This window comes from Topomyia yanbarensis, chromosome 1 (genome assembly GCF_030247195.1).
Source record: "Topomyia yanbarensis strain Yona2022 chromosome 1, ASM3024719v1, whole genome shotgun sequence".
Classification (NCBI taxonomy): domain Eukaryota; kingdom Metazoa; phylum Arthropoda; class Insecta; order Diptera; family Culicidae; genus Topomyia; species Topomyia yanbarensis.
In genome coordinates, this window is record NC_080670.1 from 23,990,388 (window position 1) to 24,015,437 (window position 25,050).

At 41.3% G+C, this 25,050-nt stretch overlaps 1 protein-coding gene across 5 annotated transcripts in view; it reads right to left on the bottom strand.

The window, feature by feature from the left end:
• The window catches only part of LOC131677102 (mucin-2), a 130,109-nt gene that overhangs the window by 22,321 nt on the left and 82,738 nt on the right, over window positions 1-25,050 (bottom strand). For 3 of the 5 annotated variants that reach the window (XR_009303283.1, XM_058956697.1, XM_058956693.1), the window contains exons 3-5: window positions 906-1,072; window positions 612-839; window positions 50-556 (exon numbers count right to left, since the gene is read on the bottom strand). Coding sequence is in view for 4 of the 5 variants with exons in the window: in XM_058956697.1 (XP_058812680.1) it covers window positions 50-556; window positions 612-839; window positions 906-1,072 (902 nt within the window). In the remaining variant the exon portion in view is untranslated. Of the gene's footprint in view, window positions 1-49; window positions 557-611; window positions 840-905; window positions 1,073-1,184; window positions 1,430-10,652; window positions 10,791-25,050 lie in introns of those variants that run through there. The other 2 variants (XM_058956696.1, XM_058956694.1) reach the window with 2 other exon arrangements.

Consider the following 25,050-nt stretch of genomic DNA (forward strand, 5'->3'; position numbering starts at 1 on the left):
AAGGTTGAAAACTCTAGCTCGTGCTTCTGTTTGTGAGATAATAACGTACTTGCTGAATGATAGGTTGCGGTGTAGGCGGTCTTAGCTGGGCTGATCCAGTGGCAGATGCGCCTGAGCTAACGTGACCAGCTGTACTACTTGCATTCGAATGCCCCGTACTACCCACAATAATACTGCCACCCAAGCCACCGTGGCTACTAGTGGTGACCAGAATTTGCCCTCCGTTTGGACTGGCAATCGGACTGGGACTGGCGATAGGACTCCCAACAAAGGACACAGTTTGTGCTGGATGCTGTTGTTGATGGAGGTGATGATGTTGCTGATGCTGTTGTTGCTGTTGCTGATGCTGTTGATGTTGCTGGATATGTTGCTGCAGCGCTTTTTTCGCCGCTTTCGGGCTACATACAGGAGGACCGATGGTTGTCCCATGTCCTTGCGTGACATGTGACTGGATGAATGTATGCTGCTGCTGCTGCTGTTGGTGCTGTTGTGGTTGTTGTTGTTGGAGCAACTGCGGCTGATGAATTACTGTTGTCGAAGAGGATTTTCGACCCTTCTGAAAGCAGAAATAAAATTTAGGCTTGTCAATTAATAAATTGCATTTACTGTACCTTATGCAACGAGATGTTATTCGAGCCCACTAGTGTTGTATTGAACTCGTTGCCAGGTAAGGTCGTAATACTGTATGTCGCGGCTCCGGCCGGCGATTGTGTCGGACTCGGACGGTACACCACTGTACCAGCATTTGGACTGTTATTGTTAAGCTGTTGTTGTTGCTGCGGCTGTTGAGGCTGTTGATTGAACGACTGTCGTCGGTTGGTAATTCCGATTTTTCGATCCTACAATGCAATGAATTAACCTTTAGTTTAAATTCACAACCTTCGCGGCGAACGAGATACACTCACTTGCTCCGAAGTCACGTGGCCGATACTACTGTTTGTTACCAACAGAACTTCCTGTGGTTGTTGCTGTTGAAACGGTGACTGTGACGGCGAAGGCTGCAGCCGTGGACTTGCTGGTATCGATGGCGATGGGCTTGGCGTTAGAAATGGACCCGGAGGAGACAGAATACCTGATGTAGAGAAGAAAGGAAAAGAATGAGTTGTCATATATTGGCGAATGATGATATGTGGTACAATTATAGTCTATAAAGTGAATTAATAAATGTGATTTCAAATTCTTACCAAATATCATTGCAGGTTGACCTCTAAGAACAATTCTACGATTTATAATAATTCACTTAAGGTTCTAATAGTTTCAATAGTTTTTTTCAGCATAGTCAAATGATGATAACAGAATAGTATCGCATGGGCCATGTGCAAAAAATTGGCTGCCTATTGAATAAACAACAATAACGTTAACTGTATGGGAGCATTCGCATCATTCTCCAGTTAACTACAGGAGCTTTGTAGAAAATTTTCATCATTTTTGTTTTTACTTTACCATATTACCCAATTTATCAGCGAAAATCGGATTTTTGAATTCAAAGTGCTACGAATAGTTAATTAAACAAGTTATGAAGTACACCGTAAACCATTTTTTCGATGCGCCTCCAAAAATTTACTGTCACTCAATATTCAATATCTTGCAATAAAAATATTGTTACTTTACTAATACTCTCTGTACCGACAAAATACATTTGCGAGTTAGGGAGCGTAGGTGCGCATGGTTGATCGTCACGAGCTTGAGCGTTTGTATGGGATTGTATTTGATCGCGTGCGCCTTTATATGTCGCATGTGCTAGTGTGCATGTAACTTGTACAAATTCTCTTGTATAACCGTACGACCGATTGCATATTCCCGTGGACGGAACGTGAGTCTAACGTTTAATTTTGAATGAACGGGTCAAATGCTAGAAGAATTTTCCAATATCACATGCTGCAATTGCGCCCTCAACGGTGGTGTCTAGTGTATCAGGGCATCATTTTTATTTTGGGTATGGTCCACCTGAGGCCATGAATCTGGGCTGCTAGGAACGAAGAGAAGGACTTCCGGACGCGAACGATTCATTATCGTGCGGGAACAAGCGTTCGTATATTCGCACTTGAAACAACGTTTTTTTTAAGTGCTAACATATTCACTCAATCATCGGGATGTTTATATGGTTTCAAGATCTCGGAAGTCGGTGTGCGAGGATGATGGCAATTGCATGTTTGCCTTTGTAGTGAGGTGTATTATAGCGACAGGCACGAGCGTTTGCATGTAATGTTTATTGAGGACTTCTGTAAAGTTGCAAACTTATTTTAAGGAACAAGTTCCCTCCCTCCTAAGAATGGAAACGTGACGAATGAATTTTCCAATTTAAAGTCACATAAATAAAACTAAACCAAAAAACCTAAAAATGGTTTCCTAGGTTGTGAAGTAGGAAAGTGCTATCAAAATAAGAATTCCGTTTCATTATATAAATAGACTTTAAAGCCAGATGTAATTGCTCGAAAAACCGTCTTGCGTAAAGAAACCCGAAGAATCGAGTATTTTCTACCTTTCGATTCCAGTCGTCGAGATCGAAAAATACATGTGTGTGTGTGACATGCTAGCAAAATGCCCACATCAGTTTCTCCGAGATGGTTGGGCCTATTCTCTAAAAAAATGTTCCTATATGTTGCAATTGAATTTTATTCTAAGCGAACTGCCGACTCCGAAGCTATCGCTCGGTGAGAGCTGTCATAGAGCTCAACATATTTTTGAGAATTCTTCTGCTGTAGCTGTAGAGCTAGGATCTCGGAAGGGCTCCCTGTCAGAAATACTCACTAAAATTGTAGACGAGACGGAACACTTAACCCACTAAAACACTGCTTAATACCAATTTCAGCGAGAAGGGGCTCTAATTGCGATATTGAGAGTACGGCTCAGATGTGCGGGCATATGGACGTCATGATCGAATGAGCGTTTATTTGTTCACGTCTGAGACGGCGTTAATCATATTACGGGTGATATAGCTTTCTCTAAGTCATCAGGGTGTTTTTGTATTTTCGAAAGCTGAGGCGCAAATTTGCCTGGATGATCGCGATTACATCCGTATTGATGTATTAACGCGAAGGGCTCGAGCGTTTGTATGTTAACGTGTTCTATCGCGTGGGCTTTTGTATGTCGCGTGTGTGTAACTTCGCGAATATAAATTGGATTTCATAGCCTGTGGCCATTCGCATAGTCGCATGTGCTTGAATGATCACGCGGATCGTGAATCTAATACCACAGATAACAGACGTATAGGCTCAATTCTAAACGTTTGTAAATACCCGCTACCGAAATTCCGAATAAATCGAACGTCTGAAACACGTTTGGTAAACGTTTGTAGATGGCGCAGTTGTCGATGCAGTTCAGGAGTGTAGCTGTCAAACACTTGTAGCAAACAGTTGCTTAGATGGCAATAGTGAAACACGGACTTCCAACGTTTATCAATTTGAAAGTTTACACAGGTTTTTGAAGAAATTTTGTTAAATGTCTGTTGCTAGAAGAAAGTTCCCGGTCATGTCGCCATGGAACGTGTTGTCTAGTGGATACGGGTGTCGTTTATTATGATTGGCCCAACTGAAAGCATGGACCTAGGGGAAGGGACTTTCGAACGGAAGCTAGGTAGACGAGCGTAGGTGTGCGTGGATTATCGCGAATGGTTTAAGCGATTATATGTTAAAGTTCTTATTGTGGGTACTACTTCGCATGCAAAAATTCAATTTTATAAGCGTGTTGCCATTTCTATATTGGCGTTTGTTTTTGAATGATCCCAAGGTTCGCGAATCTGATTCTTATTTTTCTGTGCACGTTTCAGATGTTAGAAGAGAGTAAGCTCACCCATATCATCAGAGTTCTCGGTCATGTTGCCGCGAAACGTATTGTTTAGTGTATATGAGCGTTATTTTTTTCCTTTTTTATTAGATTGGACCAGCTGAAGGCCGGTATCTAGGCTGCTAGGACAGTGGGTAGGAACTTCCGGATGTGACCGATTCTTGATCGGTTTTCCTGATTGCGAGATGGCGAGTCTAGCTGTGTGAAAATGGCCTCGAAGAATTCGAGCGAATGCATTTTAATGTGTTTGATCACGTGGATGCTTGTATGTCGTGTGTGTATGTAACTTTGCGTGTTATACTTCAGTTGTATAACCGTGTTTTCATCTGCACATTCGTGTGGATTCTTGAATATTCGCGCAGTCCGCGTCGTGTCTGACGTTAGATTTTGAGTGTAATGTTCAGATGTTTGAATTGAAGGCATGGACCTAGGGTATTATTGCCAAGGGTAGGGACTACCGGTCACGTCCGGAGTCGCGCTTGGACAGCGTTTATAAATTCGTAAATGTTAACATGTTCACTTGATCCTATACGTTTCTATGCATGCGAGATAGCGGGCGTAGGTATACGCAGATAATCGCGATGACCTGGTCGCATGCGTGATCTGATTTGTCTTAACGCGAAGGACACGAGCGTTTCTATGTTAACGTATTTAATCGCGTGGGTATATTGATGTCGCGTATGTTAGCGTGTGTAAACTTCAATTCGTTAATATTACCGAGAAGTGTGAGCTGCTCCATCTCCCTGGAGTTTCCAACTATGGCGCCCTGAGACTTGCTGTCTAGTGTGTATAAGTTGCGTTTTTAAGAGTGAGAGCTCGGACGAGTATGATTATGACTGTGCGAGAGTGGGCGTTTGTATATTGGCACATAGGACCGAGTTTATAAACTTTTAAGTTGCTTCTATTCTGGAAAATAGCACTTTTATTTGATGGTTTGGTCCGCGTGGATTATGGTTCTTCAAAATAACGAGGCAGATTTTCAATATTTGTATTGAGATGGTCCCAATAATTTTACTAATTAGCTGAAGATTTAATCTAGAGTATATGTATTGATCCAACAGGATATTGCATCGGTCTAGTTGAATATTGACAGCAAAAAAATTTCAATCTGTCTGTAATCAGAGCTTCTATGCGCCAGATTCTAGGGACTACCAGAACCTACGGGCTCCAGACTACAAATGTCGAAGTATAAAAATTGCAAACACCACCACGGAATATTTAAACAGGTACATATTAGAATGATAAAAATTTGAAAATCTTATGGAAATGCGAGCGAAATCTTGGTCACATATATACAACTGAGAACTCATATTAGCCCCTAACGACGGTTCCAAAAGCGGCGAAGAAAGAAACTAAATTCAAAATGAAATGCATTGTGAAATGTTATAAAATCGTGAAACATTTAAAAATTTATGCTACTATAAATAACTGTGAAATATTGGCGTTCATTATTGAGAAATGCACAGTTACACACCCAAGGTGAATTAAAAAGGTTTCATTTAAATTCGCCTATATTTTCCAACATAACTGTCCTCTAGCGTGATACAGTGATTAGCGATCTTCGATCAATTCGATAATTTTTTATAGCACCTGGCAGCAAACCCTGCAAAATGCGCCTCTTTTCCAAAAACCTTGACATCTAGCCATATCCGGATTTCACAACCTAATTCGGTCGGAGCACAATGCTTGACTTTGAGCACCAGTAAAAACACACAGCACTCAACGTGAGCAAAACAACTGCACGTTCAAAAGGAAACGAAAAATGTTGAATACACGTTCTGGGGAGATGTTTGCAGGGGCCCCCGCCAGTTAGTTGTCATTTAAGCAATCCTCGACCAAAAACTATTATTAGATGAAAGTTTCCTAGCATATGGAACCCGATTGAAAAATAGGAACGACACTTTTTTTTGTTGATCTGCGTCAACTAGTTTGCAAACACAGTTGTAGGTACGTCCAGTGATTTATGAATAGGACCATGTTTTACATCACTGTTCGCCAAAAAGAACCAACTTGAGGCTGCTGTGACAGTATATTGTTTTTCATAAAGCCGAAGGAAAATGATTAAAAATTTTCCCTTGTCTCGGTTTTTTGAGCTTTTACATTTTTTGTGAATTCAAATAATAAAAACAGCTAGGGGATTGAAAATTTTGCAAAATAAAAAAATGACGTGATAATTCTTGGCGTATGTTTGAGTTTTGAGTTGCATGTCTTAATTAGATTGTGTATACAAGGTTACGCACTTTGAAAAGTAAATAAATATAAAAGATCAAAAGCAGTTTTTTACGGTCAAGATCACATAATTTCGAAACTGCCACAAAGTAATAATAGAGAATTTACTGTTTAAATAACTAGTTTTAGAGACTTTGTGTCTTCAGTAAAGTTTTTGAGAATGGAATTAGAAATAACTTTGCTGAAGACATGAATGCTCTATGTGTTCAGACGATCGAGATGTATTAGGACTTCAACATTAATGTTAATAATAATTCCTACATTTATTTGACCTTCTGCAAAGTTGTTTAGGGCAAGAGAACACACATTTTTATCCATGGAATGTGTAACTAAAATTTACTATAAAGAAGCTATGTCAAATAAAAATCGATTCAATTAAATATAATAAATGTTATTCTATATCTTGCTATGCTGCATACACAGAGCTCTACTGTCTTCAACAAAGTTGTTTCTAATACCATTCTTAACAACTTTACTGAAGACAGCAACTCTCTGAATAATATTTTTTGAATAGTTGATTAACCGCCAAAATTCTTTTTTCAAGAGCGGCGCTGCCTAATGTTGTAAAACTTCTCAAAAGATGCGCAACCTCCATAGTTAACGATTTCGAAATTATATGATCTTGACCGCAAAATACTATTTTTAACGATTTGAGGGGTGTCTTCAGTAAAGTTTTTGAGAATAGAATAAAAATTACTTTGTTGAAGACATGAATGTTCTATGTATTCAGGTTATCGAGATATATTAGGACTTTTGCGTAAAAACTCCTTTTCAAAACAACATTAATGTTAATGATAATTCCTACATTTGTTTGAACTCCTGCAAAGTTGTTTAGGATAATAAAATACACACTTTTATCCAATAATAAAATACACATTTTATTACTAAAAAGAAGCTAAATAGAAGAAAATTCTATTCGATTAGATATAATAAATATTGTTCTATGCTGCATACACAGAGTTCTTGTGTCTTCAACAAAGTTGTTTCCAATACCTTTCTCAACAACTTTACTGAAGACATCACCTCTCAATAATATTTTTTGAATAGTTGATAACCACCAAAATTCTTTTTTCAAGAGATGTACACCAAGAATAACCAATACAAAAAAAAATAAAAGCTCATTAAAACGATCATGACGTACAAGAAACAAACGCAAAACGCCACTTTTAATGATTTTCTTTCACTCGGACTCAAGTTTTTGTCGAACAATGTATTAATAAACTAAATAAATTATAACACTTCAGAATCACTTGAAATTCATAGATATTGATGAAATTGTGAATGAGTACCGAAATATATGAAGTCGGTACATGAACACAGTTCACAATAAAAGGATCAAAATCTTGCACAGATGTTCTTTACTTGTGCACTAGGTCACGATAATAAAATTGAACCGTGATACATGTTACTAACGCTGTAAAGAAGTTCACGTCAAAACTCAGAAAAAACGCTGTAAAAATAAACTCATTGCGTATTATCTTGAAATTTTGGGTAGGAGTAGTTTAGTATTGTTACACTGATGGTTGTCGCTGTCAGTTTTTCGAAAATTAGAAAAAATAGCGTCACCTGAAAAGTAGTCAAAATGAATATTTTTTTTAGTAATCAGGATCACAAGCGTACAGTGAAAGCGTTCAAGCGGAATCCCAATGCTTCGGTCAGGGAGGGACTGCATACGTAAAAAGTACAGAATCGTGACGAACGGCAAAATAAGGTTGGGAAAGCTACGGGCCGGGAAACTGTACACCCGGATGCTGCCATGGATAATGAGACTTACGCCAAAGCGGACTTCCGGCAGCTTCCGGGGTTAATGTTCTTCGCCACCCAGAACAATTTTGATGTTCCGGAGGATGTAAGGAAGCAGAAACTTTCAAAGTTCGCCAATAATTACACGATTTGGCAAGCGATCTGCTCATGCGGCAAACGGGGAGATTTAATTCAAAGTATACCTATAGAAGCGTCCGCTTCTTCTGTTGAAGCAACACGAGGTTCTTACGATTTTCTGGCCGGATCTAGCGTCATGCCACAATCCAAATGTTGTCCTGGAATGGTACGAAGCCAACGGGGTCTTTTTCGTACCCAACGCCTTGAAACCATAATAGGATCGCATCGGAACTAAGGCCCATCAACACATACTGGGAAATTGTGAAACAGACACTACAAAAGCATCCCAAGGAGCTCAAATCTGAGGAAGACATGAAGTTGATTTCGTACAGAAGAAGCTGCAGTTAGATATTGTAGGGACGGTTAGTAAGGTGCGAGCGTACGGTTATGGTATTGAAGTTAAAGCTTACTAATGGGTCATATTTTAATGTCAAAATGTTTGAAAAGGATCGGTTCACTAGGTAATTTTCTCCAGCGTTTTTTCTGAGGTGCAGTTTGATATGGGACGCCCTTTACAAGTGATCCTTTGTATTTTTTTTATCTGTCCATTTGAAATTTTTTTGAGTAGGCAGAACTATTCTGGACCTAGAAAGACTAGTTCAACACGTTTCCGTATTCAGTATGTCTATGTATTTTTGGGTTCCAACAGGTTTGTAAAATATCAACCTTCCAAATCTCACTAATCAACAGAAGTACGTTGCGTTGCGTTGCGTTGCGTTGCGTTGTGACGATGATTTTGGCGGATTGCACACTGACTTCATCATGTTTGACTGCTGATTATCTAATAAGAGTTGCTTAGGATGTGGTAAGTAGGAATTCATACCAATCCGACCCATATTAAAACCTCAACAGCATGATAGCCATCATTGCCGGCCGCCCCCATCTCCATCGTTCACGGGGAAGGATAAAGGATAAGGTAGACGGGAAGTGTTGATGCTCCACCTACTTAACGGAAGGACGACGATTCATCAGACTCTTCCATAGGTGTCGCGGAGTTGGTGGTTTGGAAGGGTATCAGGTCTAGGATTCGCTCCAAGCAAACGATGCGACCTGTAAAGCATGTTTTATTAGGTAGTTGTTTAGTTAGTCTTCGAGTGCACGATCACTCGAAAAAGAGATGATCTTGTTTAGTTTTTGGTTATTCTTAAACTCTGGGCAGCCGGCTACCGAGAGTATACTATGTTCCCTAAACAAAAGCAATTTGAACTCCACACGGCCGACCGTGGGAGTATTGCCTAGAAAAGCTAATCTTATCCGCGTAATGGGCCGGATCACTATTTATTGCAACAGTATTTCACTAATCAACAGAAGTACAGTGCGAAAAAAGTTTGGGACGTAGTAGGTGTTAGCTCTACCGATTTTCTAGTGACTCCTTTTAGCATGACAGAGAACTAGCTGTCCATATGAGGCCGGTTGAAATATTCCTCGCTATTGCCCCTTCGCATTTGATTTGTGGCAAACCGGATTTTCTTATCTTGAGTCGAGAGTTTGAAAAATACATCGTCTATCATGTCAAATATGAATAAAGCCGTGTTTACTCGTTGACAACTTTGGCACGGAATAACTCCCTATTAAAGTAACCCGGAAAAACTTAAACCGTTGTGTTCAGATCCACGCTACTGACAAAGTAAACAAACTAGCGATTAATGTCAAAGATAACTTTCATTTTACAAAATGAACACATGTGTTCATTGGTGGCGTCATCGCCTAGAATAATTTGCGATCAAATAAGCAACTTCGCAAGGTTACGAGAAAAACGGCATTGAATAGCTGAATTATGCAATTATTACGTTAAAAACAGCAGATATGGATGCTTAATCGGTAAGGAACGCTCCAAAGAGGTGCGCATAATGCCGTCGGAAAGACAAAATACAATTCAAGGCCGTTGACCCTCATAATTTGTACAACGCACAATCAATTCATGTAAAGCGAAACTGTCTCGTGTCGAATCTCTTCATACCTCTTAAGGCTCCATCAAGAAGCAAAAAACAAACAAAAAAACCCAAACATTCAATTTTCTGAGAAGACCATTCAGAATATTAATCTGTGTCGTGAGAAAAACCAGCATGGGCGTAATTCATACAAATCCTTTTCCCCGCGACAACGTGACGGACGCGAACTGAAACTGCGCTGCCTCAGACGTCACACATTTCACCGGGAAAACTCACAGCAAAACACAACACTCAAAGCCAAGCCATGCTTCCACACTTTCACCTTGCAAACACCACCAACACCAGACCGAGCGAGCGAGCGTGTAACATTCCACGACATTTTGTCTGACTTTTCTTTGTTTATCGATTAGATTGGCACGAGTCTGTATGTGTGTGTGTGTACGTTCACCGTACGAGATTGTCTCAGAACGACGAGATTGTTGTTTTTGTTGTTGTACATATTTTCACCCAGCATAGAAACGAAAGATTGACCCTTTCGAGGTAATCAGTGTTGATTAAAACTATCCCACCACAAAAGGGGGGTTGGGTGATGAAAGTGGTGATTTATACCAACCAAATACCAAGCGTTCCCATTACCAACAAATTTTTCGAAAATATCTTTCTTAGAAATAACATCACTTCTCGTTGATCGAATGATTTCCCCAGTCGTTCGAAATTGCAGAACTGTTCCTTTGTTTGTCGGCCCACGGCGAGCTAATTTGTTATTTTTTCATCCGACAATCACTTCTACATAATACACTTCTGTTGTCAGGCGGCCGACCTGCTCCAACTCGATTTCCCACTGCGACGAAATGCTCCACTTACAGATTATTTTTAAAATCAAATCAAAATTCACTCGGCAGAGCTTTTTGCACAATGCACACGCAGAGCCAACACTTTTGCTTTTCACCATCCACCTTTGCGACGGGACACCAACAACAGTTCGCCCATCGCATCCATGACAGGATCACGAGAAAAAGAAAAAAAAAAAAAAGGACGCAGAGAGAGAGCGGAAATTTGCACGCACGCATTCACTCACCAACTCACTCATCCACCCACCCACTCGGCACTCCGGGGTAGAATCTGGTGCAGTTCGGTGAGCGGAGTGTGTATGTCGTCTCGCGATGGCGGGTTTTGGTAAAGATCCAGAGCAAAAAAAAAAACGCGGAAGTCGGGAACGCCAGTGAACGAACAACAGCAGACACAACAGCGAACGTGTGGAATCGGAAGCAATGGTTGCCAACTTTTAATTCTATTTGATTCATTCCTTTAGGTAGCGATGTATAGAAATTGAAATGTTCTATAGCAGAAATTAATTTTTTCTAGTTTTCTCCATACACTTAAGGAGACGCGTGGTGCTCCACAGGTATAGTGCATTTAGGAAGTTCGGTCACAATTTCCGCTACGTTATTGTCAATTCGTGTATCTGTCCGCTTTATGAACATTATTGAAACCCAAAATAATGGGATTTCATTAATTTTATTAGGAGCATTTGATTGTTGTTGACTGTACGACATGGACAACAACTTGACAATAATCTGGTTTTCGTTATTGTGAATAATTTCACAAAATCAAAACAATCGTGGTACTTGTCCATTGAATTGAACTATTTACAACATTTAGAATACGGTTCATGGTTTCTTCCATGCCTCGTGAACTGCATCCTGATTTATAGTAAATTGATCACGATTAGCTATTCGTGCAAGTGAAATATTTCAGAAAATAGATCGTGGCGGACCCCCACGCACAGTGGTCGGAAACGCCAAAAACGTGAACTTAATTCACTAGAGGCCAAACCATCGAATATATTCACAGGGTGTCTTTGGAGGAATTGTTCGTATGAATATTACCCACAATCTGATAACAATTGAAATTAGGCATGGCTTACTATGATCGAACTAAAAAATTAACTTTTTATCCTGACGAGGTATGAGATTGGTGTCTTCGACAAAGTTTTAGAAATGCTCATAGTGAAGAATATTGTGGAAGAACTTGAGCTTGTAGGACTAAAGGTTATCGATTTATAAGGCGTTTTCTATGGCAACCTCCTTAAATCTAGTTTTTTTAATATAAATTTTTTCATTGCGACTTTTCGTGCAAACTATGTTCTAGACAAATGTGTAAGTATCAAAACTACATAATATTGCCGAAGACTACATGTACAAATACTCATTCGTTTAAAAGTTATTAAAGACTTTTACATTTTTTTACACCAACTTCAACTATGTATAAGAAAGAAAGGTGCAAACCAAAATGCACGAACAGGCACTTTTTTCACTGTCTAAACTATGCACAATAAAGTTAAGAAGGTTTGGTGCATGGCACTCTAGAACCCTATGAATAGGGTAAGTTCAATTTATCTTGTTTTTTGACCTACACATTTGCCTAGAACATAGTTTGCACGAAAAGTCACAATGAAAAAAGTTATATTAAAAAAACTAGATTTAAGGGGGTTGCCATAGAAAACGCCTTATAAATCGACAACCTTTAATCCTACAAGCTCAAGTTCTTCAACAAAATTCTTCACTATGAGCATTTCTAAAACTTTGTCGAAGACACCAACTTCCTACCTCGTCAGGATAAAAAGTTAATTTTTTAGTTCGATCATAGTAAGACATGCCTAATTTCAATTGTTATCAGATTGTGGAGAATATTGATACGAACAATTCCTCCAAAGACACTCTGTGAATATATTCGATGGTTTGGCCTCTAGTGAATTAAGTACACGTTTTTGGCGTTTCCGACCACTGTGCCACGGCATAAGATCCATGTTGTGTAGTATCCCAATATAATTTTTAGTCTGTTACAAAAAAGGTCCTTCCGAGACAAATAAGCTTCTTCGCGGACCCCCGCTGGTAAATTATGAACGATCTGCTTTGGGTGCTCGTAATTATTTTTAGAAGATATCCCCAATCATTTTCACTTTTATGATTCTGTTCATAGCTCACTTCACTGAATCATAGTATACTGATCACGATCTAATATTCACGCACGTGAAATAATTCAGAAAACATTGAGATACCGCCGACCTGTTACACTTTCATGACCCAGGTAATTTTATCACTGGGTCCACAAGTAAGCTCAAGAATGAAATATCACGATAAGGCAAAAAGAAATAACGAAAATCATGACATTGCTATTGATACCATGGACAGAAATCACATTACTCCGCGTGTCAAATTCGATAGAAGGGACCAAGAAGAAAAATATCTCGATAACATACAAAGAAATTACGAAAATCGTGACTAAGCTCTTGAAATCATAAACATGAATCGCATTATTACACGAGAAAAATTCGAGTGAAATCATGATGATCACGTTAACACAAAAAGAAACTACGAAAATTGGGACAAAGCAACCTGAATCATATAACTAGCAGAAAAATCCGATTGTAAACTCATGAATCAAATATTATGACAACATATAAAGAAATAACGAAATCGTGACTAGCTTCCTGAGACTACTGGCTCTATTAGGATTTTGGAAGATTTTAGTTAAGAACATTGTAATTTGAAATGACTTTTAGAATCATATACAATAAAATTGTAGCTTTGTCTGTCAATTTGCATGAAATTTAAAAACATGTTCAAGGAGTTCGTTTAAAAAACTTTTTTACTGATAGTTTCTCCATTACGCAATTAAATTTAAAATGTTTTTGCCTTTCTCATATAAAGAAAGGCTATGCAATCACTGTAAAAATCGACTTTTTAACCGAGGCCCGGAGGGCCGAGTGTCATACACCATTCGATTCAGTTCGTCGAGATCGGCAAATGTCTGTGTGTGTATGTGTGTGTGTCATTTAAACTCACACAATTTTCTCAGAGATGGCTGAACCGATTTTCGTAAACTTAGTTTCATCTGAAAGGTATAACGCTCCCATAAGCTGCTATTGAATTTTTAGTTGATCCGACTTCCGGTTCCGGAGTTACGGGTTGAAGAGTGCGGTCACACAGCAAATTCCCATATAAACTGGTACCACCATGATGTTAAAATGATGTAAAACATATTAAAATTGATGTAACATTACTCTAGTTTACAGGTCTGGATCACTAATGATCTATTAAAGGAGCTTTGACCATATTGGCCACCTATGACGGTTCATGACGCCCCCGGGGAACCCGCCAAGTTCCTAAGCTAATATCACACTCATTCCCCAACGAATTCTCTACCGATTTTTACAAACTTGATTTCAAATGAAAGATACAGTAATACCGTTGAATGCTGCTGAATTTCATTCGGTTCTGACCCTTGCTTCCAGAGTTACGGGGGTGTTAGTAAGGATACATTGGAATTTCCCATATAAATCGGTACAATCGTAATACCTGAGTGGCTAAAAACTATTGAAATGGTCACCAAATTCGCAGATCTAGATCACTGATTGCCAATCAAACATTCTTTGAATATATTGTTCACTATCGACGATTCCGGAAGTCCGGAATTCCGGGCATATTCCACAATTAAAGTCACATCGGTTCTTCGGGGATGACAACCGATTTTCTCAAACCAAGTCTCAAATGGAAGGCAAAATATGCAGTTGAGTATTGCGTCACCGCCCCCCCCCCCCCCGCCTTGCCCTTACCCCTTCCTCATTCATCACTCCCCTCCCCTTGGACCACCCTCACACCCTTCATCCACCCCGTATACCGAAATAAGATGAAGGATATCTGACGCATCCTTCACTCCCATTCTACTAACCCCCCATTCCCTCCACTTTCAAACCCATTCCACCAACATTTCAAAATATAATCACATGAAGATAACATTGAACTCATGCTGATTAAGCTAATTAAATATTATTCTTTTGCCATTCTCATATAGAAAGGTTATGCAATTGCTCCAAAAACCGACTTTCTAACCGAGTTTCATATAACATTCGACTCAGTTCGCCGAGATCGCATAATATCTGTGTGTATGTATGTATGTATGAATATATGTGTGTATATATGTATGCATGTATGTATGTATGTGTGTATGTGCGGATTTGTTAACAAAATGTCCTCATCGGTTTCTCGGAGATGGCTGAACCGATTTTTACAAACTAAGATTCAAATGAAAGGTATAATATTCCCATAGGTTGCTACTGAATTTCATTTTCAACCGACATCTTGTTCCGGATTACGAGTTGAAGAGCATGGTTACAAAACAAAATTTGTTGATTTGTCCACATCGGTTTCTCGGAATTTGCTGAACCGATTTTGTCAAACTTGATTTTAAATGAAAGGTCCATCAGCTGCTGTTGAATTTTGTGTGGATCCGAGTTCTGGTTCCTGAATTACAGGGTGATACGTACGATCACGCAGCAAATCCCGATTCTAACGAATTCTGCGATGAATGTAAAAAGGTGAAATTTTTTCCAAATTGTAAATACTACTGTTGAATTTGTAGATCTAGATCACCAACAGTCATTCAAAGTCTCTTTGGCCACACACCATCGACGGATCCGGAAGCATCCAAATTCAGAATAACGGTTATATTGGTTTCTCGAAAATGGCAGAACCGATTTGATCAACTTAGGCTCAAATGAAAACTGATATTAAATTCCATCTCCATCCGACTTCCGGCTCCGGAGTTACGGGTTGTTGGAGTGCGATCACATAGAAAACTCCGATTCAAACCGATACCGCGATGAATGCAAAAAGGTGCTCTTATATATACTTACCAAGTGTAATAAGAATGAAAGATATTTCCATAATGTTATATTGTACGAACCAGCTATTAAATCATAGTTTGTAGAAATGAGAAAGGCACAATTGAACCTCTAGGTGGTTTAAACCGGTTTTTTCTCTTTAGGTTTGTATTGACAAGATAAAATTGTTCAAAAGTTTGTTGTTTTGTAGTTTAATTTATCACCATAAACGTTTATTCTTGCCAAAAATGCCATAATTTTATATTTATATTTTTTTAGTGCGGAAGATTTAAAAGATTTTGAGCATGAGAAATTTTACAAAGAATCAATGAAAGGGGCCTGGAAGCAGCTATCCATCCTCAATGTGCACGTTTCGAGAGTTCTATATTTTGAAACGACAATAACGGAGCTGGCCACGTCCCTACAATCATCGGGGAAGGCAAGGAATGATAGCGTAACAAACGTTGTTATGGAGACCGTGTATACCTCTGCATCTCCACATTTGCCATGAGAAGAAGTTTTTGTTAGTAGGATGGGGTAAAGATTTACACAAATCTGGATTCACCTTGATAAGTGATACGATCTATGCAACTCGCACTAGTGTTATCATGTGTTTATTGCTCTGGGCAACCAGCTGCCGAGAATTAATGATAGATATATCGTTTATTTAATTAATTTCAAAATGCTCGGTTTGTAAAAAAATAAGCTCCGGACAGCCGACAGTCGGGAGTGTTGAATATATATTAAATATAAATAATATATTGATGATTTAATGGACTAAAAGTAAACCAATGAATAAGACAATAACATATTTGTTCTTCGTGCTGACATGACTGCCGAACAATGGTAACTGGTTTTGAATTCTTCTTGCGAATTGTTAATTCTCAACCTTCATACATAATTCAAAAATCATCATTCACTCAGATAAGACTATGCGTATTCACTCCATACCCACTGGATTAGTTTCCTAGTTGGACAAATAAACACTAAACAAACAAAGATATTAGTTTGCACAGTCTAAAGAAATGTCAGCTCGATTGGCATCAACCGGGGCATACAATTCCACCAAATCAAAGAACAATTAAAATTGCATGCGACAAAATATGTGCAATTCAGAATATAACGAAATGAAGAGTGCTTAATTATTTGCATTAAAATAAGATCGTAAAAAATAGTTGCATAACCGAGGCGGTTCATTTTCAAAGATAGCACTGCTGATGAATCACTTTATAAAAATAAGTTATAAGGGACGCGGACGAAAATAGCTGACCACCGCCACCCTTATTCAGATATGTTTCTGTATAAAATACGGTAACCGAACTTTTTTTGTTTGAAATTGTTGCTTGAGCTTGAGCTTGTGCGACCACCCCTGGCTGCTACTCCGTTATCGATCCGGACTAGCTGAAGTTGCACAGGGAATCAGTAGATAATTATGCTTGGGAGTAGCGAAACATCTTTCAATGTGCAACTCCTGGTAATCCTAAAGTGTTTTTGATCAATAGCGGCGCCGGCCAGGCCCGAACGTAGATCGCGGAAGGAAAGGGAAGTAATGGTTAGTCCGATACTTGCTTTTGCTAGAGGTCGTATATACTACTGCGCACTCCACAAGTATCACGGGAGGAGGATATTTTTGTTAGTAAGAGTATAGAAGTTGGATCTACTTCTTCTTTACCGACGCCATTGAGGCGATTCCACTACCTGAACTAGACATCGATCCACCAATTTCATGAACCGGGGACTAACGGCTTTACTTCCCTTCCGAAGGAAGACGTGGCCACAGATTTTTTCACCTCAGAAAAATCTCAACGACCTCGGCTGGAATTGAACCCAGGCCAACTGGAATGAGTGGCGGCCACGCTTACCACTCTACCACAGGCGCCGTCTTTTTTTGTTTGAAATTGTTGCATGCAAAAACTTCTACGCCCTTTCAAAAATTGCTCTTGTGTCAAAATGATCTCATTGCATGTGGAAAATGTTTAGTCTTCCATACCGGTGAAACGTGTAAAGATTCATCGGAATCGAAGATGGTCGGTCACAATTTATTTAATTTTAGGACGGATCATCGTGGGATTCCTCTTGTATCACTCCAGAACATCTTTCAAGTAATAATACCAGGGTAAATCTAGGCAGACATCGTTAGACCACAGAAGCGGTAGTAGACGATCTTGCAGACATTCCTTGAAGTACATCTTGAGCAAATTGCTTGCCATATCATGTATGTTTTGGCAAAATTAGACATTTTCTGCTTTCTAACTTCCTTGGGGATGTCCAAAAATGCATGACGAGTAGTGAGAAAAAGGAGACAAGGAAATCTCCTTTCACATAAGTCACGTCATCCATGACGAGACAATGCAATTTCGTCAACAGCAGAGTGTACAGCTTCCGTGCACATGAGTTTTCCACTGTTTTGTAGTTCATCAGGATTCGGCGCCTTTTAGACATTGTAAGTGTCCTTCACGTTTTTTTGCGACTAACACTACAGTTTTGACTACCCGTTTGTGATCCTTCACACTACACGGAGATTCATTTAAGTCACTTTTTCTTTCGTATTGGCGGTCAAACGTTTGTTGTACTATTTCCAAATACTCGCCGTAGCTTGGACCATTTTCAGCTTCTTGCTAGTAGCACGGTGAGAAATCCAGGATTTTCTAGGCACGTGCGCAAAATCTGTTTAAGCCGCTGACGCTCTTCCGACTCAGCTTTATATTTATCTAAATGAAACCAAAGTTTTACACTTGTGCATGTATTTATTTCAGCTTAAATACGTCGGTTAAATTTTAGGATGAGTTCGAGTAAAATGTTTGACATATGCGATACTCATGAACCTGATGTGCAGTCTTTTTCTCAATTTTTCCACTTCCTCATCATTTTCTTTTCGTTCGCCTCTCTTTTAGTCTTCCGAAGTTTATTCTTCGTCATTGCACAATAGGTTTCAATCGGGCAAAGTTCCGGACAGTTTGGTGGTTCATGTCTTTTGGTACAAAATCCACAGAATTATTCTGGAGTAGTGACAAGAAGCCAAATCTAACCAAAACAATTGCGCTTGATTTTGCTGTCTCAATAACGACTAAAACCGTTTTGTGAGATACTCACTTCTACAAATCTCACCGTTTATGGTACTTTTGGTCAGGAATGATTCGCTACGTTTGCCACAAGTACATATGGCCTGCCAAATTGAGTACTACGACAGTACCTTGCGTTTGTAACGGTCATCCAAAGCAAACCTGCCCTTCCCATCCCAGAAACTGCTAAAAATCCGTTTTGATGTAGGAATCATCATCAGTGACGCATCACCGGTATCTAGTTAGCAACAACGTATGCATTTTATGAGCGCGTGTTGTGATAACACACTGTTGGCGTTCGTCCCGATTTGGGAGGTTATGCAGCTTGCACGTTTTCAATCTGGATCGTTTTTTGGCTCTCTGGACGAAACAAAACATCCCCCGTCGAAATTTTAGGATTCCTCTTGAAGCGAACAATAAGCGTTTTCTCGGTTTTTCCGCGTTGTTCCAGGCTTTGGTACAGCTCCTGGCTTGTGGTTCACTGTCATCCATTCCTGGAACCTTGGAAGATCCTTTGAGATGGTATTTGGCCATCTATTGAACAAACATGTTTTCCAAGACGCGATGCAACAACCCAGGATTCTACATGTGGGTGAACAACATCCTTACGCAAACGGTTTGTTGACATACTAGAATCTCACTGACAACTGCAAAACTTAGCGGATGAAAAAAATATACTTTGAATAGAAACGGGGCAAAATTTGGTTAATTGCGGCCAGGTATGGGTTAGTCTGAAAGTGTCGCAATAATTATCAAGTCACCCTTTAATCCCGTAGAACGGGATGGGGGGGATTGTCGATGTCAGACACATAACCGGAGTGAAGTAAGAATAGACTTTTGGGTGCAACTTTGTTAAATTTCTATATTCATTTATTGTTAATCTGACAGCATACTGCTCAAAATGTTGACATTATACCACAGACTAACAGACATAACACTATGAGGGAATTCCCTCAACAAACATTGATCCGACAATTTTCTCAGAACACTAGCTCCACCTTTTATTCACGGTCCCAAACACTCATTTACTGGTGGGTTACCCCACAGGTTTGGGAGCAATTTTTCAGTAGTGGTATATCCCCCATATGCTTGTTCATATGTCAGTGGCGCCATATTTTCAAATGTGGCCACAGTCCCAACTACAAATATATTTAAAATGACCGTTAAAACGTTGTTTTTAAGTGATATGTCTGTTAGTCTGTGATTATACGATCAAATACTGAGTACACGGATAGCTTGTGTTTTGAGATTGGTCGACAATGACTGGGCAGTGCGTAAGCCTCTTGTACCTGAAGGCATAAAATAGACCCCACTTGCGGTCCTTAGCTTCCTGCCCAGTAACTCCTAGCCCTGGCCTCCTCGTGGCGTCGACTGGGATACGAGTAACCTTAGTGAAGATCGGGTAACCAACCCCGGTGGGAACTTTGGTCGTATGCTGGCAGGGAAGGGGGGGTTACCCTTCCTCGGAAGGTGTAAACCTGTCCTGGTGCCCAGGTGAGACCTTAAGCAGTCCTGGCACGATGGCCCACCGGCGAGACAGGTGGTTGGCGTAGGCCCTATAAGCCACCCCTTAAAAAACCCACATAACGAACAATACAGAAGAGAATACGACCCAGAACAATCGGCAACGACCCAGGCGACGAATAAAGGATCACTCGGAACATGGAACTGCAGATCGCTCAGCTTCGCAGGATGTGACAGGATAATCTTCGACGAGCTACACCCCCGCAACTTCGATATCGTGGCGCTGCAGGAACTTTGCTGGACGGGACAGAAGGTGTGGAAAAGCGGGCATCGAGCGGCTACCTTCTACCAGAGCTGTGGTACAACCAACGAGCTGGGAACCGGCTTCATAGTGCTGGGCAAGATGCGCCAACGTGTGATCGGGTGGCAGCCGATCAACGCAAGGATGTGCAAGTTGAGGATCAAAGGCCGTTTCTTCAACTACAGCATCATCAACGTGCACTGCCCACACGAAGGGAGACCCGACGACGAGAAAGAAGCGTTCTACATGCAGCTGGAGCAGACATACGACGGTTGCCCTCTGCGAGACGTGAAAATTGTCATCGGCGACATGAACGCACAGGTAGGAAGGGAGGCAATGTACAGACCGGTGATCGGGCCTAACAGCCTGCATTCCGTATCAAATGACAACGGCCAACGATGTGTGAACTTCGCAGCCTCCCGTGGAATGGTAGTCCGAAGCACCTTCTTCCCTCGCAAAGATATCCACAAAGTCACCTGGAGATCACCGGACCAAGTAACAAAAAATCAAATCGACCACGTTCTAATCGACGGTAGATTCTTCTCGGACATCACAAACGTCCGCACTTATCGCAGTGCGAATATAGATTCGGACCACCACCTGGTTGCAGTATGCTTGCGCTCAAAACTTTCGACAGTGCATAGCTCTCGTCGAAGCCGAACGCCGCGGCTAAACATCGAGCGGCTACAAGATGGCAGAGTGGCTCAAGAATACGCGCCCTTGAAGATGGCTGGAGAGATATCCGATCCGCCATAGGTAGCACCGCAGCCACTGCACTAGGTACGGTGGGCCCGGACCGAAGAAGCGACTGGTACGACGGCGAATGCGAGCAGTTAGTCGAAGAGAAGAATGCAGCATGGGCGAGAATGCTGCAACACCGCACGAGGGCGAACGAGGCGCGATATAAACAGGCACGGAACAGGCAGAACTCGGTTTTCCGGACCAAAAAGCGCCAGCAGGAAGACCGAGATCGCGAAGCGATGGAGCAGCTGTACCGCGCTAAAGACACACGGAAATTCTACGAGAAGTTGAACCGCTCGCGCAGGGGCCACGTACCACAGGCCGACATGTGCAGAGATACAAACGGGAATCTTCTCACGGACCAGTGTGAGGTGATCCAGAGGTGGCGGCAGCACTACGAAGAACACCTGAACGGCGATGCAGCAGACGACGAGGATGGCACGGTAACGCACCTGGGAGCACGCGCGGAAGACATTACACTACCGGCCCCGGATCTCCAAGAAATCCAGGAGGAGATTAGCCGGCTCAAAAATAATAAAGCCGCTGGGGTTGACCAAATACCAAGCGAGCTACTTAAACACGGTGGCGAGCCACTGGCTAAAGCGCTGCACTGGGTGATTACCAAGATTTGGGAGGAGGAGATTTTACCGGAGGAGTGGATGGAAGGTGTTGTGTGTCCTATCTACAAAAAGGGCGACAAGCTGGATTGCTGTAATTACCGAGCAATCACCCTGCTGAACGCCGCCTACAAGGTACTCTCCCAAATACTATGCCGTCGACTATCACCAATTGCAAGAGAGTTCGTGGGGCAGTACCAGGCGGGTTTCATGAGCGAACGATCTACCACGGACCAGGTGTTCGCTCTTCGTCAAGTACTGCAGAAATGCCGCGAGTACAATGTGCCCACACATCATTTGTTCATCGACTTCAAAGCCGCATACGACACTATCGATCGAGATCAGCTATGGCAGATTATGCACGAGTACGGATTCCCGGACAAACTGACGCGATTAGTGAAGGCGACGATGGATCGGGTGATGTGCGTAGTACGTGTCTCAGGGACGCTCTCGAGTCCCTTCGAATCACGCAGAGGGTTACGGCAAGGTGATGGTCTCTCGTGTCTGTTATTCAACATCGCGCTGGAAGGTGTAATAAGAAGAGCAGGGATCGACACGAGTGGTACGATTTTCACAAAGTCCGTTCAGCTACTTGGCTTCGCCGATGACGTTGATATTATTGCACGAAACTTTGAGAAGATGGAGGAAGCCTACATCAGACTGAAAAGAGAAGCCAAGCGCGTCGGACTTGCCATCAACACGTCGAAGACAAAGTACATGATAGGAAGAGGTTCACGAGAAGAAAATGAGAACCGCCCGCTTCGAGCTTGCATCGGTGGCGACGAAATCGAGGTGGTTGAAGAGTTCGTGTACTTGGGCTCACTGGTGACCGCCGACAACGATACCAGCAGAGAGATTCGTAGACGCATCGTGGCAGGAAATCGTGCTTACTTTGGCCTCCGCAAGACACTTCGGTCGAACAGAGTTCGCCGTCGTACGAAGTTGACCATCTACAAGACGCTTATTAGACCGGTAGTTCTCTACGGGCACGAGACCTGGACCATGCTCGTGGAGGACCAACGCGCACTTGGTGTCTTCGAACGGAAAGTGCTGCGTACCATCTACGGTGGAGTGCAGATGGAAGACGGCACATGGAGACGGCGAATGAACCATGAGTTGCATCAGCTGTTGGGGGAGCCGCCCATCTGTCATACCGCGAAAGTCGGACGACTACGGTGGGCCGGGCACGTAGCCAGAATGTCGGACAATAGCCCGGTGAAAACGGTTCTCAATTGCAATCCGACCGGTACAAGAAGACGTGGCGCGCAGCGAGCACGATGGATCGACCAGGTGGAAGACGATTTGCGGACCCTTCGCAGACTGCGTGGCTGGCGACGCGCGGCCATGGACCGAGTGGAATGGAGGAATCTTTTGTATACGGCACAGGCCACTTCGGCCTTAATCTGTTAATAAATAAAAATTGTGTTTTGAGATATGACAAGCGCTTTTTAGATGTAGAGCTGCCAATAACAGTAAGAATCTTCACACAAAAAAATTTCCACAGGCCAACTAAACCAATGGTTTTCAACCGGGGGTGAATTCACGTTCCCATAGGATGTCTTTATATATTGTTTCAGTGTGTCAAAAATTGAAATACTGAGAGTGCTCAGGAACAGGTTTCTAAAAATTGTAAATTGATTGATTCTGACAGGGTAATGATGGTAAACAATGTTCAGAAAGGGGTACGTCATTGGGACTAATATTCGGGGTACATGGAACAAAAAGGCCGGAAACCGCTGAACTAAACCTATAAAATAGTATGAAAAGTTTTTCAGTGTCAAAATGGATCCAAATTCAAACATATCTGAATTTTCCCGACAAATGCTTTGGCATATCGGTGCAAAAAAATATCGCGTCTTAAATATTTTTAAGAGAGTTTATTCCTATTTTTAAATTTGGTGCAGTGCTAGTATTCATTCAGTCGTTTTTTTTCTTTTTGAGAGTTGTCCTAATGGAACTGTAGAGCTTGGTTCTCGGAAGGGTTCTCTGTTAGAATCACTAACAACAACTGCAGACAATAGGAAAACGTCACCCACTAAAACACTGCTTAACGCCAATTGTAGCGGGCCGTGATTCTGATTGCGATAATGAGTGTATGGTTCAGATGTGCGAGCGTAGGGATTTAAGCGTATATTTGATCGCGCTTCAGACTGCCATTATCAGATGATAAGTGTTGTAGCGTTCACTAAATACCATCGGTGCATTTTTGTTTTTGCGAAATTCTAGACGTAATTGTGCGCATGTTCGCCTTTGTGTATCATCGCGAAGGTTCGAGCGTTTGTATGTTAACGTGTTTGATCGCATTTTGATGTCGTATGTGCTAACGTGTATGTAACTTCGCGTGTATAAATTCGCATATTCCGGCGTATTCTTGAATCATCGGATCTTGAATGTGATACTAATTTTGCAGTGAACAGCTTAGATGCTAGAAGAGAGTGAGCACCCGGTCTTGTCGCCATGAAACGTGTTGTATAGTATATATCAACGTCATTTTTTTGTTCTTGTCTTATTAGATCGGGCCAACTGTAGGCCTATATTTAAGCTACTAGAACCGAGGACAGGAACTTCCGAAAGTGATTGATTTATGATCGCGCGAGCACGGACGTTTGAAGATTCGCGCTTAAGTGCTGAACCGCATTTGCTGGATTCGTGCGATTGTATATTAACGTGTTTGATCGCGTGGGCGTTTGTATGCTGTGAGCGCTAATGGTATGTAACTTCGCGTATATAAATTGAATTGTATAACCGTGTTGTCATTTGTATATTCGCGTGAATTCGTTAAAATTCTCGTGGACCGCGAGTCTAGTATTTACTTTTGAATGTAGCCGGTTGCATATTCGCCTAGAAAAAAAACTAAGTTCCTCCTTCTGACTGGCGTCTCCAACTATGGCACCTTGAGCCTTGTTGTCTAGTGTATATACGTTCCGTATTTTAGCGGGGGAACTTCCAGACGAGTATGAAATTCGTAAGTGCTATATCGTTGACTTAATCGCCACTATGTTTATGTGATTACGAGATCGCAGGCGTAGGTATGCGTGAACCACCGCATTTACGACTGGGTTTTTATTATTAAGAAGGGTTCGAGTGTTTGTATGTTATTGTGCGCGTTTTTTTAAATCGCATGGATATTTGAAAAGTTAAATTTACCTCCATAACTAAGGTTTTGGTCGAAAAAGACGCGGTGTACGATACTTCGTTCTATCCATAATATGTACATATGTTTTGAAATATTTAAGAATTGAAGATTAATCACACATGTGAACATGTTTATGCGATTTGTCAGGTTTAAAACCGAATTTCGATTGGATTTCAGTGTTCACACCAAAAAGCTTCCATATCTTCCTTACCGCGTTGCAGGCACAAATTAAAGAGAAGAATCATCCCCGTCGACAGTGTACGATGCTCCACGTGA